We start from the raw sequence: 15,108 nt of genomic DNA, 5'->3' as shown, positions 1-15,108 counted from the left end.
ACTTTAACCCCTCTGTACATCACCTTTATAATACACTTTTTTTTTTTTTTGGGGGGGGGGCCCTTTTGTGGGGCTTGAACTCCGGGCCTGGGAGCTATCCCTCAGCTTTCAGCTCTTCAGCTCAAGGCGAGTGCTCTACCACTTGAGCCACAGCGCCACTTCCAGTTTTCTCGTGGTTTATTGGAAATAAGAGTCTCACGACCGGGCTGGGAAGGTGGCTCAGTGGTAGAGCACTTGCCTTGCATGCATGAGGCCCTGGGTTCGATTCCTCAGCACCACATAAGCAGAAAAAAAAGACTGGAAGTGGCGCTGTGGCTCAAGTGGTAGAGCACTCACCTTGAGCTGAAGAGCTGAGGGACAGAGTTCAGGCCCCATGACTGGACCAAAAAAAAAAAAAGAGAGTCTCACGACCTTTCCTGCCAGGGCTGGCTTTGAATCATGACCTTCAGATCTCAGCCTCCTGAGTAGCTAGGATTACAGGCATGAGCCACCAGCGCCTAGCTACAATACAATTTAAAAAATTTTTAGTTTAAAAAAAGGGGATCTGGGAATGTGGCTTAGTGGTACAGTGCTTGCCTAGCATGCATGAAGCTATGAAGGGTTCAATTCATTCCTCAGTACCACATAAACAGAAAAAGCCAGAAACGGTGTTGTGGCTCAAAGTGGTAAAGTGCTAGCCTTGGGTGAAAAAGAGCTCAGGGATAGTACCCAGACCCTGAGTTTAAGCCCCATGATCCCCTCCCCCCACCCCCCCAAAAAAAATCTGATCATGCTGGGCACCAGTGACTCACACTTGTAATCCCAGCTACTCAGGAGGCTGAGATCTGAGGACTGCAGTTCAAAGCCAGCCTGGGGAAAGTCTGTGAGACTCTTTTTTTTTTTTTTGGTCGGTCGTGGGGCTTGAACTCTGGGCCTGGGCGCTGTCCCTCAGCTCTTCAGCTCAAGGCGAGCTCTACCACTTGAGCTACAGCGCCACTTCCGATTTTCTGGTGGTTTATTGGAGATAAGAGTCTCACAGTCTCTCCTGCCCGGGCTGGCTTTGAACCGCGATCCTCAGATCTCAGCCTCCTGAGTAGCTAGGATTACAGGCGTGAGCCACCAGCGCCTGGCTTCTGTGAGACTCTTATCTCCAATTTACCACCAGAAAACTACAAGTAGTGCTGTAGCTCAAGTGTGAGATTGCTCACCTTTAGCTGAAGAGCTCAGGGATAGTGTCCAGGCTCAGAGTTCAAGCCCCATGATCGACAAAAACAAACAAAAACCTGGTGCTAGTGGTTCATGCCTGTAATCCAAACTACTCGGGGCTGAGATCTACATAAGGATCCTGGTTCAAAGCCAGCACAGGAAGATAAATTCAAAAAACTCTTGTTTCAACTTAACCACCAAAAACTCAGAGGTGAATCTGTGGCTCCAGTGGTAGAATACTATCCATGACTGAAAAAACTAAAAGGATAGCGCCCAGACTCTGAGCTTAAGCCCATTACCAGGATATAAAAATTAGAAAAAGAACATTTTCCTTCAAATCCAGCCCTGCACTATCTTTCTTTTCTTTTCTAGTCATACGACAGTGTAATACCTAACACAATACTCAAGCACATACTGAAGACAATCTAAAGATTTTGATTTATTAGACAAGAGTAACCCCCTATGGAAGAATCTAAGAATAATTTTAACATACAAGGATGTGCTACCAAAATATGAGACCCTTTTCTAGTTAACAATTCAGAACTACTAACGACAATGAGTACTGACCACATCCAAAGCAAAAATTCCATTAATGCCAAAAGACAATTGTAGTTCAAAGAAATAGTCTCCCTAAATAGTCAACACTCACTTTCTTTTTTTTTTGGGTCCAGTCGTGGGGCCTGAACTCTGGGCCTGGGCGCTGTCCCTCAGCTCTTCAGCTCAAGGCTAGCACTCTACCACTTGAGCCACAGCGCCACTTCCGGCTTTTTTCTTTTTGCTTATGTGGTGCTGAGGAATCGAACCCAGGGCCTCATGCATGCAAGGCAAGCGCTCTACCTCTGAGCCACCTTCCCAGCCCATCAACACTCACTTTCTTCAGCCCTCCTGTGTCATTTTCCTACTGGCCAGACTCCCTGAGCATCTCCTGTAGATGCCGTTTCTCTCCTTATCAACTACTCAAGACTTCTCTCCTGATGTCTCTCTTGGTGCCTCTACCCTTTTTCTAATTCTGACTTCTCTCTAAGCATGCCAGTGATATATTAACTTCACTTTTAGATTTCACCTTTCACATTTGCAGTTTGCCACTTCTTAGTTTTCTAATAAGCGACTTAACATCAACATATAAAGTTGTAAGCCGGGCACTGGTGGCTCACGCCTATAATCCTAGCTCCTCAGGAAGCTGAGATCTGAGGGTCGGTTCAAAGCCAGTCTGGGCAAGAAACTCTGTGAGACTCATCTCCAATAAACCACTAGAAAACCAGAAGTGGCGCTGTGGTTCAAGCAGTAGAACACTCACTCACCTCGAGCTAAAGAGTGCAGGGACAGTGCCCAAGCCCAGAGTTCAAGCCTCAGGGCCAACCAAAAAAAAAAACCAAAAAAACAAAACATATGAAGTTGTTTTACTTCTCAAAACTTCTTCCTCCTTCTAACATGATCTTTGTATTTCTCTCTTCTCCCTTCCCAGCCCCCAGCAGTGCTAAGACCAAGGCCCCTTACCCCTACATGTATTGCCACGTCGCTCTTCAATTGCCCAAGCCAAAAACATCATCAATAGTTCCAATTCAACTCCACTCTTTACCATCCCACATTCAGCTAATCATCCAGTCCTATATCAAGCACACTTAAAAGATGACTCACATATCATTCCTTTCTTTTTTCCTTTTTTTAAAGGTTTTTCCTTTTTCACACAGGCTCCTATTTCATAGGCCAGGCAGGCTTTTGAACTTGCCATCCTCCTACTTGTCTGTCAAGTCTTGGTCTTATAGGTAGTGCCACTAAACTCAGACTTTTAAAACTATTTTTATAAACCATCATTTCACCCTCAGACTATTGCAAAGATTTCTAAAGTATCTCCTGCTAGTGCAGTAGTAATTCTAATCCATTCCTGCTATCTACTGTCAAAATGACAGTTCTAAAACAAAGTTCTGCAAGACACTAGTGACTCACACTTGTAATCCTAACTACTCAGGAGGCTGAGAACTGAAGATCTCAGTTTGAAGCCAACCTGGGTAGAAAACCCTCAAGAATCTTATTTCCAAATAACCATCAGTAGAGCTATAGCTCAAGTGATAGGGTACCAGCCATTAGTAGAGAAAGCAAGAGCATGAAACCCTGAGTTCAAGCCTTTGTACCTCCACCATAACCCTTTTCACATAGCCACATTTTTTATTATATTCTTATTTCCCAACACTTTATAAAATCTGTAAACACAGGACTAAGTTATGTATATTTTTCTATCCTGCCAATATTCAGTGAACTGCTTTAAGTACAGCAAGGTATTAAAAACGTTAAACAAACTGGACATACCTGCTGGCAATTCTCTAAATCGTAGGTATTCCATAGACCGGGTGGTCACAAGTGGCTTTTGAGGATAGTAGAGAACATGGGCCAGTGTATCCATACGAACATGGAAGTTGGTTATATAAACTCCCATGGCCTGCTTACCCATAGCAGACTGGTATGTGTTTCTTGGGGACTAATAGTAAAAAGTAAAAATAGAATCAATGAATTTTAGTATCTCTAAAGGGAAAAACTATAAGTCAGAAACACTGTTAAAAAAAAGCCTCTGACTTTTTGAAAGGTAAGTACTAACCATTTGGAATTAATAATTATGGCTTGTAACAATGAAACACAATTTCAAGCATGATATACTGCCCATTCTGAAATTCATAATTTTCCTATTAAAAGGCTTTTCTCATTTCTCAACCCAGAACTGGTGGATCATGCCTATAAGCCTAGCTACTCAGAGGCTAAGATCTGAGAATCATGGTTCAAAGCCTGCTGGGACAGGAAAGTCTATGAGATTCTTTTTTTTTTTTTTTTTTTGGGGGGGGGGGGGGGAGGGTGTCCGGTCGTGGGGCCTGAACTCTGGGGCTTGGACGCTATCCCTCAGCATTTCAGCTCAAGGCTAGCGCTCTACCACTTGAGCCACAGCGCCACTTCGGCTTTTTTCTTTTTGCTTATGTGGTGTTGAGGAATGGAACCCAGGGCCTCATGTGTGCAAGGCAAGCACTCTACCACTGAACCACCTTCTCAGCCCCCAAGTCTGTGAGATTTTTATCTCCAATTAACCACTCAAAAACTGGAGGTGGAGCTATGGCTCAAAGTAATAGAGTACTAGCCCTGAACAAAAAAAGAGAGAAAAAGAATTCAGGAACAATGCCCCAGCCCTGAATTAAAGCCCTACACCAACAAAAAAAAGGGGGGTGGGGGGAAGGCTTTTCTCTTAAGATTGCATCCTAATTTCTAATTTTTATTACTTTCTCCAATTCTTTGCAAACCAGAGAAAAAGTGCTACCAACCTGGTTATGATCAGGAAAAGGAATAATAGATGCACAGACCCCAAGGATCATAGATGGATGAATCTCACAGTGGGTGTATGTAGAACAATAAGCCACTTCTTTCTCCTGAAGGTCATCTGGAGTCATTGCAAGCATCACTGTTTCTTCTTCTAAGGTATCGATGTATTCTACCACCCCACTGGCCACAAGATCCTGCCAACTAAAAAGGGATTCACTCAATTCCCTCATTTCCTGAAATACTTTAACACAAAGTCTCCCACTAAGTAAAAATTATTCTTGTATTGGTACTGATAGAGTCCTAATACAGGTACATGATTATCACAGTGAAAAAGCTGCTGAACAGAACTATAAACTATTATCTCATGATTAATAGTTTGTTTTACACTGTTTTAAAGATATTGCACTTGTGGAAGTAGGGGTAGGAGCAAATATTGAATATACAGAATAAGGTCTCATACATCATATACGCAATCACTAGTAGGATTACTTCAGAAGAAGAAAGTATTAATAGGGGACTCTTACCTTAGTACACACACACACACACACACACACACACACACACACACACACGTACATACATGTATGTATATGTACATATAGTTTAAGCTTTTCTATAACAAAATATATATAGCTAAAGAATTTTTAAGGAAGTAATATATTTTTTATTAAAGAATTTTTAAGGAAGTGGCGCTGTGGCTCAGTGGCTCAAAGTGTGCAAGATTTGAGCAAAGAGCTCAGGGAACGTGCCTGGGCCTTGAGTTCAAGCCCCCAACCAACAAAAAAAAAAAAATTTTTTTTTAAGCCTGGCACTGGTAGCTCACTCCTGTAATCCTAGCTACTCAGGAGGCTGAGAGCTGAGGATCACAGTTCAAAGGAGTCCAGGCCAGAAAGTCCATGAGATTCTTATCTCCAATTATTCATCAGAAAACCAGACATGGTAGCAGGTTATAAAATTAACCCCCAAAAATCAATGGCTTTTCTGTATGCCAACAATGAGAAAAGTGTGGCTGAAATTAGGAAAGCAACTCCATTTGTAATAGCCCCACAAAAAATAAAATACCTAGGAATTAACTTAACTAAAGAAGTGAAGGACCTCTATGATGAAAACTTTAAAATCTTGAAAAAGGAAATCAACACAGAACTTAAAAAATGGCAAAACCTCCCATGCTCCTGGATTGGAAAGATTAACATCGTGAAAATGGCAATACTTCCCAAGGCTATCTACAAATTCAACGCAATACCTATCAAAATTCCACCCTCATTCTTCAAGGAAATAGAAGAGGCAATCCAAAAATTCATATGGAACAATAAAAGACCCCGAATAGCAAAAACGCTCCTCAACGGAAAGAACACTGCTGGAGGAATATCAATACCAAATTTCAAACTCTACTATAAAGCCATAGTAATCAAAACAGCTTGGTATTGGCATAAGAACAGACCTCAGGACCAATGGAATAGAATTGAAAACCCAGAAATGAACCTACAGACCTATAGCCATCTAATCTTCGATAAGGGAGCTAAAACAATAGAATGGAAGACAGACAGCCTCTTCAGTAAATGGTGCTGGCAAAACTGGTCAACTACATGTAGAAAACTAAAGCTAGATCCTTATATATCACCCTGCACCAGAATCAACTCCAAATGGATCAAAGACCTTGAAGTCAAAGCAGACACTCTGAAAACATTACAGGATGGAATAGGAGAAACCCTGGGTCTCCTTGGCTCAGGCCGAAATTTTCTGAATAGAGACCCGGAAAGGTTGGACAAATGGGATTGTATAAGGTTGCAGAGCTTCTGCAGGGCAAATGACATAGCTAGCAAGATCAATAGAAAGCCCACGGACTGGGAGAAGATCTTTACTAGCCATACAACGGACAAGGGTCTCATATCTAAAATATACTTGGAACTCAAAAAATTAAACCACCCAACAACAAATCCTCAAAGAAACAACTGCCCAATAAGTAAGTGGGCGAAAGACTTAAAGAGAAGCTTCTCTGAAGAAGAAAGAAGGATGGCCAATAGACACATGAAGAAATGTTCAACATCCCTAGCCATAAAAGAAATGCAAATCAAAACAACATTGAGATATCACCTCACTCCAGTTAGAACAGCAAAAATCAAGAACTCTAACAACAACAGATGCTGGAGGGGATGTGGACAGAAAGGAACCTTACTTCATTGTTGGTGGGAATGTAAACTTGTTCAACCACTTTGGAAAGCAGTATGGAGGTTCCTCAAAAGACTCCACATAGAGCTCCCCAATGACCCAGCAATCCCACTTTTGGGCATTTACCCAAATGATCACAAACAAGGCCACACTAAAGCTACCAGCACAACTATGTTTATTGCAGCATTATTTACCATAGCTAAGATATGGAACCAACCCAGATGCCCCTCAGTAGATGAATGGATCAAGAAGATGTGGTATATATACACAATGGAATTCTATGCCTCCATCAGAAAGAATGACATTTCCCCATTTGTTAGGAAATGGAAAGGCTTGGAAAAAATTATATTAAGTGAAGTAAGCCAGGCCCAAAGAAACATAGGTCCCATGGTTTCCCTTATTTGCAATATCTAGTATAGGTATGAGTCAAGCGGAAAAAGTCAGAGAATGTGATGTTAGGAAAACAAACCCTCAAATATGTATTTTAATGTTTTTGTTTCTTTCATGCATGTGTTTCTAACGCATTTATAAGATTATTTCTTTGTTGCTTTGTATGTCCCTCCCCCACAGTGTAACCCCCGCTTTCACTATATTTGATGTCAGTATAACATGTGGAGGAGACGGGGACAAACAAGTCATTTAAGGATTCAGGTGGACCTGTTGCAACAATGAGAAGTACAAAATGTCATGTCAAAACCAGCTTTACAATGTCGGTGGGGGGGGAGGGGGGGTATGATTGGGTGGGGGGGAGGGGGGAGGCTGGGAAGGGAGGTGAAGGGTAAACAAAGGAGGAGGCTGCAATGCTTGGTAAGAAATGTATGCATTGTCCTGCCCATGTAATTGTAACCCCTCTGTACAGTATGTTCTCAAATAAAATAAAATAAAATTTAAAAAAAAAAAAATATTTCAAAGCAAAAAAAAAAAAGAAAACCAGACATGGCCCTGTGGCTCAAAGTGGTAGAACAATACCCTTGAGTAGTAGAGTAGAGGGACAGTGCCCAGGACCTGAGTTCAAGCCTCACAACTAACAAAAAAAAGTGACTGTGTGACTATTAGTGGCAAAGGTCCTTGTACCATAATAAAAATATTCTGGAATTATGTAGAGCATGGTGATTCAGGCCTATAATCCTGGTCTTAGGAGATGGAGAACAGATCACAATTCAAAACCAGCTCAGGCAAAAGAGAGCTGTGTGTGTTAACACATGCCTTCATCCAATCAAAGCAAAAAGGACTTCAGGTATGGCTCAAGTGGTAGAACACCTACCCATTAAGCATGAAGCTCTTAGTTCAAAAAGAAATGAAATAATGGGGATAGTTTCACAACCCTATGATTATTCTAAAACCCAAGGAATTATAAACATTGTGAAAATTTGTTAATTTTAGAATATAAGATTTTGAATGTACATTTTTCTCAATGTATTTTTTACCTGTAGTTGTTATATTCTCTCTCTTTCAACTGGTCAATGTGTCTTTTCTTCAAAAGTAGCTTCTGTTTTTCCACAATCAGAAGCGGTCTACAAATACGGCCTGCATCTGTATAGATACGAATTTCTCTCTCGCGAATATCTCTGATCATAGACACCTATACATAAGAGACAAACAAGCTCATGAACTTTTAATTTCTCTATCATTACAGTTTAGATAAATATAAAACATTTGGCAAGGCACAGTGGCACATGCCTGTCACGCCATCACTTAGGAGTCCAAGGTGAAACAATCACTTAGATCAAGAGTTCAAAACCAGGGGAATGGGTATGTGGCTTAGTGGTAGAATGCTTGCCTAGCATGCATGAAGCCCTGGGTTCAATATCTCAGTACCACAGAGGCCAGAGGTGGTACTGTGGCTCATGGAGTGCTAGCCTTGAGCAAAAGAAGCTCAGGGACAGTATAGCCCAGGCCTATAATACTATTACTAAAATTATTTTTTTTAACTTTTTAAATTTTGAATTGTGTATTTACTTCATATTATATTTCTATTGGACTATGAGGAACTAGAAAATAATAACCATATTTTGGGAAAATGTATAGAAATCACAAAGGAACCATCTGAATCAAGCATATAGTCTTCTTGTAAAGTAAATAAAGTGTCAATAAGTTGGCTCTTTCCCCATGAATCTTTAAAAAGTGAAATTACAGCCAGGCGCCGGTGGCTCATGCCTGTAAGCCTAGCTACTCAGGAGGCTGAGCTGAGGATCACAGTTCAAAGACAGCCCAGGCAGGAATGTCCGTGAAACTCTGATCTCTAATTAACCACCAGAAAACAGGAAGTACGCTGTGGTTCAAGTGGTAGAGCACCGGCCTTGAGCTGAAGAGCTGAGGGACAGCACCCAGGTCCAGAGTTCAAGCCTCACCAAAAAAAAAGTGAAATTACACCTGGATCCTTTGGATTAGGTTTATTTAAGAAAGGAAAATATTTGGGTCACTCGGTATAAAAATCATGGTTAATCAAAAAAGCCTGATCAAAACCACTAAGTTCTTTCTCTAAAACTAGGGTCAAAAACCAGGCTCACGCCTGTAATCCTAGCTACTCAGGAGGCTGAGATCTGAGGATCTAGGTTCAAAGCCAGCCTTGGCAGGAAAGTCCATGAGACTCTTATCTCCAATAAACCACTAGAAAACCAGAAGTGTTGCTGTAGCTCAAGTGGTAGAGTGCTCGCCTTGAGCTGAAGAGCGCAGGGACCGTGCCCAAGCCCAGAGTTCAAGCCCCGCAACCAACTCCCCCCCCAAAAAAACAAACAAGAAGTAAGAGTGTTCCACATAAACCAGACATGTACGTGCCTATAATCCCAACAACTCAGGCGACAGGGGTAAAAGGATCATGAGACTGAGGTCAGCCTGGTCTACATAGCAAGATTCTGTAAGAGAAAGAAAGGATAGGGGATTGGGGGGGGGGGGGGGGGGGGAGGAAATGGAGGGAAAAAGAGAGGGAGAAAAGCAAGAAAGCAGGAGTGGAGGGGTGGAAGCATGGATGGAGAAAAGGAGAGGAGGGAGGGAGGAGAGGGAAGGAGGCAAACATTTTACATTCCTAGCCTGTAGCTTATTCTATTTTTAACAGATAATTTGAGTTTTAATAAAATAGTAAATTTCTGCTTTGTGAAAGGCACCATAAAATAATTGAACTACACACATGGAGAATATATATGAAGAAAATCTATATCCTATTCATATATATATATATATATATATATATATATATACACATATATATATATATATATATGGAAAACGCTGAGCAAAATATACTAGGAGTACCATTCTGAAGTTCAAGAAAATACAGTAGGTTGGGAATGTAGTTCAGTGGTAGAGTACTTGCCAAACTTTTCATGAGTCCATGGGTTCGAACCCACACAAAAGGAAGACTCTTACCTCAGACACAATGATGTCCATCTGACGTCGCAATTTTCTTAGTGTGTTCATAAGTTGCTCAGGATCTTTATGTATTCCCACCCAGCATCCATTAACAAAAATCTTAGTGGCACTAAAATAAAAAGCATTCAGCACTTAGCAAGTCTATCCTATAATAACTAATAGTTCTAACAAGAATTTAACAATAAACTGTAACCCCTCTGTATATAATAACAATTTATAATAACAATTACAAACATAAAAATAAAAAGTTTAATAATAGTTTAAAAGGCAAACTATCTATACACACTCAGCAATAGCTGCAGGAGAAATCTCTTCTAAATTTTCCATGCTCCATTCTTCTAAAAACTCCAGAATTGGAGATGGTTGAGATCCAACAGAAATATAAGCCATCAGGGCTAAATTCTTCACAAGTCCTACAGCATGGCCCTGAGAAACCACAGAAAAAGTTCATGTAAGTTTTACATGACTATAAAATTATTTTTCATAAACATTCTTCCTTCAATTTCAAGATTTATCCTTACCTTCTATGCATAAAACTAATAAATATTTTAATTCTGCACCACATGAACACATAATTAAATCAAATCCTATGTAATTACTAGTTTGATTGTGCAGACTAATTCTACTGCATTACCTCTGGGGTCTCAGCAGGACACACCATTCCCCACAGGGTGTTATGCAATTGTCGTGGCTTTGCTAGCTTGCCATCTCTACCAATAGGAGAATTTAAACGACGCAGGTGAGAAAGAGTAGAAGCAAAGGTCAGGCGGTTTAAAACCTAGGGGGAAAAAGGAAAATTTTAAAAGTTTGAGTAATACCATGATTTATTCTAGCACAATGATGCAAAATCACTTTGTTTATTCTGTAATACTGGGGTTAGAACTGAGGCCTTGCACATGCTATGCAGATCTTAGGTGTTCTACTGCTAAGGCTATTTCCAGCTACAAAGTTGTATTTTCCCTGAGAATCCCTCCTTAAACTCTTACTTTGAATAATATTGTCCACCCGTAACTAAACTGTTCCTTATTTTACCAGTGATGATGTACAGTTTTAACATGCCACATAGTATTCATGAGGACAGCACTTTCCTTTTTTTTTTCTCCCATCAGTCATGAGACTTGAACTCAAGGCCTGGGTGCTGTCCCTTAGCTTTTTTGCTCAAGGCTAGCACTCTACCAATTTGAGCCACAGCTCTACATCTGGTTTTCATGTGGTTATTTGGAGATAGAGTGTCATAGACTTTCCTGCCCAAGCTGGCTTCAATCTTTGATCCTCAGATCTCAGCCAGACATGAGCCACCAAGTGCTCAGCAAGGGCTTTCCTTTTTTTAAAAAATTGTTTTAGTTCTCCATTGTTTTCAACAGCTGGCATGTTAGCTATTTAAATAAGCATTCAACCATATACTACCAACTCATGTATCTTTGACCATAGCAGACATCTAATTCATCCCACTACTTTTTCCAGGATGAGGCCTCTTAAGTCTACCACAGGCAAACATCCACATTCACTGCCAATCCAGGATTACACAAGATATTAGTTACAAATAAGGTAATACTCAGAAAGAAAGCAGGCAACTAAAGTTGATGTCATCTTTTTTTTTTTTTTTTTTGGGTCCGGTCATGGGCCCTGAACTCTGGGCCTGGGCGCTGTCCCTCAGCTCTTCAGCTCAAGGCTAGCGCTCTACCACTTGAGCCACAGCACCACTTCCGGCTTTTTTCTTTTTGCTTATGTGGTGCTGAGGAATCGAACCCAGGGCCTCAAGCATGCAAGGCAAGCGCTCTACCACTGAGCCACCTTCCCAGCCCCGATGTCATCTTTTTCTAGCCCTAAAACAACCCAAATCTGATTTCTCTTCCTAAATCTCCCTTCCTTCAATCTCCTAACCTAGAACTTCAAAATTATTTTTGTCTCTAAGTCTCTCCCTCCACACATCAATACAAACCTAGCCCCTTTTTCCCAGTATCACAGCAGTAGCTCAGGTCAGCCTGTTCCTCAGCCCCCAATCCTACCTCCTAAATCCCTGCCTGTTCCCTCCTCAATCATCAAAATTATTAAAACATAGATACATCCACATCACTCACTCACCTAAACATTAAACTGATTTCAGAAGAGCGTAACATTAAAGCCCTGCCCATGGATCACATATAAGCCCACCTACTTGGGAGGCAGAGACAGAAGACTGTAGCTGGAGGCCAGCCTGAGAACAAAAGTAAGTAAAACCCTACCTCAAAGAACTAAACAAGCACAATGAGGCATGCTTCTAATCCCAACTAAGAGAAAGGAATAACATTGTACTCCAAAACTCTTTAAAAAATAACTAGAAAGGGGTGACACTGTCCAAAAAGAAATTTACTCTTTACCTGATTCATGTAACTACAACCCCTCTGTATATTCCTTTATAATAAAAATAAAATTTTAAAAATAACTAGAACAAAAAACTAACTACAGCCAAAAACTTATGTAAATGTATCAATATAGATAAAAGCTAGCAAGATAAATTTTATTTTCATAATTCAAAAGCCTCTAGTGATTTTACATTTGACCAAGGAAACAAAAGTAAAGTCACTTACATTCACTAAATGAAAGAATCAACAAGCCCTGTAATGTTTTTCCTATGAAAGTTGTAGTCATAGTTGACACCTTTACCTGCGATACTCCAGCTCTGGCTTGATGAGCTTTCTTTTGGTCACCCCAGTTTCCAGTAGCTAAAGAGTATTTGAGCCCATCCGATATAATTCTTGTTTTAATTGCCAATTCCAAGTTAAAGTCTTTTCCTCGATCAATAAATTTCTGTGCATAGATCCGTACTTCTTTTAGCAAATTCTTAAACATACTGTTAAATAAAATGACATTATTTTAAACATGCAAAGCTCTGCAAAAAATGCATTTTTTTCTTTTTTCTTTTTTTTAGTACTAGTGTCAGGGCTTGAACTCAGAGCCTTGTGCTTTTTAAAAGTTCAGCTTTTTTGCTCATAGCTAGTACTCTACCATTTCAGCTATTTCTCTAGTTGGGCATTTTTTCTGGTTAACTGAAGAGTCACAAGGATGTCTGCCTTGGCTGGCCTCAAAACATGATCCTCCAGATTTTAGGATTATAGGCATGAGCCACCTGCATCTGGTAAAATGCAGTCTCAAAGGTTGTGGCAAGTAAAAGCTATTATTATTTTTATATTTAAAACAAACACATGTGTGCATTATACATATATACACATAAACGTAAGAGGAAGCAATTAGGAAAAAATGTTAAAGAGGCTGCTTATGAAGCCAATAACAAAAAAAAAGCTGAAAAACACTAATCTACAACTCATAAAACATGCAAAACACTACTAACATTAATGTAATTTTTAGATTACCTATGTATTGTTTATTGAAGGAACTTTTTACTGATTCTAAAAGTATTGAAAAAAATTAAAATGGAAAAAGTACTTTAAATTCATTATAGACAACAGAAATATTAAGAAAATAAAAATTCATATATAATCCCAACCCAGTGCTATCTCCCTCCAGTTTGCATTTATGAGCTATAAAAGCTAGACTAAAAATTCTGCTATTAGCACTTAGAAATTCAGGTCATGACGGCTATAGTTCAATGGTAGAACTTGCCTAGCATGCACTGTACTAGCACCAGCACCACCAAAACCAAACAAACAATAAGTGGTACTCACAATCATAAACAATATTTCAGATGTTAACTGGAATTAAAATTACCCAAGCAGCAAAGAGACTATACACACTTCACATGTAAACAATACAGATAAGCCTGACAATGTAACCATTCCAAGTGACTGAAAGTGAAACCACACAGGCTAACATCCCAGCTACTTGGGAGGCAAAGATAGGAAGATTTAAGAGTTTGAAGGAAGTCTAGGCAATATAAGAAAGTAAAATTTCCTTACTCAACAATGGCATTCTGTAATTCCTTACCCTCTAAATAAGAATGCAAGTAAGGGCCCAGCAAGATCCAATCTTTTGTTCCCATAGTGATCTCGGTCATCTAGTTCTCTTCTACCCAAAGCTGCTAGAAGTAATCTATGAACCATATACCTTAAAAGAAAAAAAAGGAAGACACTTGAATTTTGGCTTTTTAAAAAAATATACATCAAATAAATAACTTCTGACATTCTTAGCTTTAAGAAAAACACTATCTCTATTATATCTGCCAAAGAACTTTGAACAATTAAATTAACATACCCCAAGAAATAGGCTTTTTTAGTCTCACAAAAATCGCTGACACCAACATGAGGAAGCATTTCCTTTTGTAAGACTTCCTTTGCATATTTAATTCTTTTCTCTTTAGTAACACCAGGCTTTGCTCCTCTTGAACCAATGAAATTTAATGCAACATTCTGTTCTTGAATGACGAAGGCTTCATCGAGAGAAGGTTTAACCTATGAAATAATTTGTTCTTTTCAAGTTTGTTCTCTTTATTAAAATGCCCAATAAAACTTCACCAAATGTATAAATTTTATAGAAAATCAAGGAGTCACAAAATCTTAGAATCCGAAGGCCACAGAGAGATCTAAAGATCACTGACAAATCCACTATCAAAGTAGGCAATTTTACTATTTAGAAAAATACAAAGAATACCCTTAGGAAAAAGACTAGTGTTACTGTTTTTCTACACTTTAACAACCAATGGCAAAATAAAGTTCCTTCTGCATATCTCAAAAATATTTAGAGAAGCATGGTGATCCAATTAAAATTTACTGACTTATAAATAAGTATGTCAGATTTTGTTTTCAGTCTTGATAGGAAGATTTTTGGGGGGGGGCGGCGGGAGGGTGGTAATGGAGCTTGAACTCTGGGCCTAGGTGCTGTCCCTCAGCCCTTCAGCTCAAGGCTTATACTCTACCGCTTGAGCCACAGTACCACTTCCGGCTTTTTCTGTTTTATGTGGTGCTAAGGAATCAAACCCAGGGCCTTATGCATGTGAGGCAAGCACTCTACTACTGAGCCACCTTCCCAGACCAAGAAATTTTTAATGTATAACTAAACCACTCAATTTTCAAAAGAGATGACCTTAAGACCACATTGCTAAGTCTTACATTCCATACCCAGCCACTATCTGTAATCACATGAAAAGTT

General features: G+C 39.7%; 1 protein-coding gene across 1 annotated transcript in view; it reads right to left on the bottom strand.

Annotated features, from left to right (window-relative positions):
* Polr2b (RNA polymerase II subunit B) overlaps positions 1-15,108 on the bottom strand; it is a 44,723-nt gene that overhangs the window by 9,902 nt on the left and 19,713 nt on the right. The window contains exons 8-16 of the mRNA XM_042678257.1: positions 14,215-14,411; positions 13,948-14,067; positions 12,670-12,856; positions 10,658-10,801; positions 10,310-10,449; positions 10,021-10,132; positions 8,082-8,236; positions 4,488-4,686; positions 3,493-3,661 (exon numbers count right to left, since the gene is read on the bottom strand). Coding sequence (XP_042534191.1) covers positions 3,493-3,661; positions 4,488-4,686; positions 8,082-8,236; positions 10,021-10,132; positions 10,310-10,449; positions 10,658-10,801; positions 12,670-12,856; positions 13,948-14,067; positions 14,215-14,411 — 1,423 coding nt within the window. The remainder of the gene's footprint in view (positions 1-3,492; positions 3,662-4,487; positions 4,687-8,081; positions 8,237-10,020; positions 10,133-10,309; positions 10,450-10,657; positions 10,802-12,669; positions 12,857-13,947; positions 14,068-14,214; positions 14,412-15,108) is intronic.

Source organism: Dipodomys spectabilis, unplaced genomic scaffold (assembly GCF_019054845.1).
Source record: "Dipodomys spectabilis isolate Male_0828 unplaced genomic scaffold, ASM1905484v1 ptg000043l, whole genome shotgun sequence".
Classification (NCBI taxonomy): Eukaryota; Metazoa; Chordata; class Mammalia; order Rodentia; family Heteromyidae; genus Dipodomys; species Dipodomys spectabilis.
Note: the sequence above shows the minus strand (reverse complement) of the source record. Positions and strands in the feature narration are given on the sequence as shown.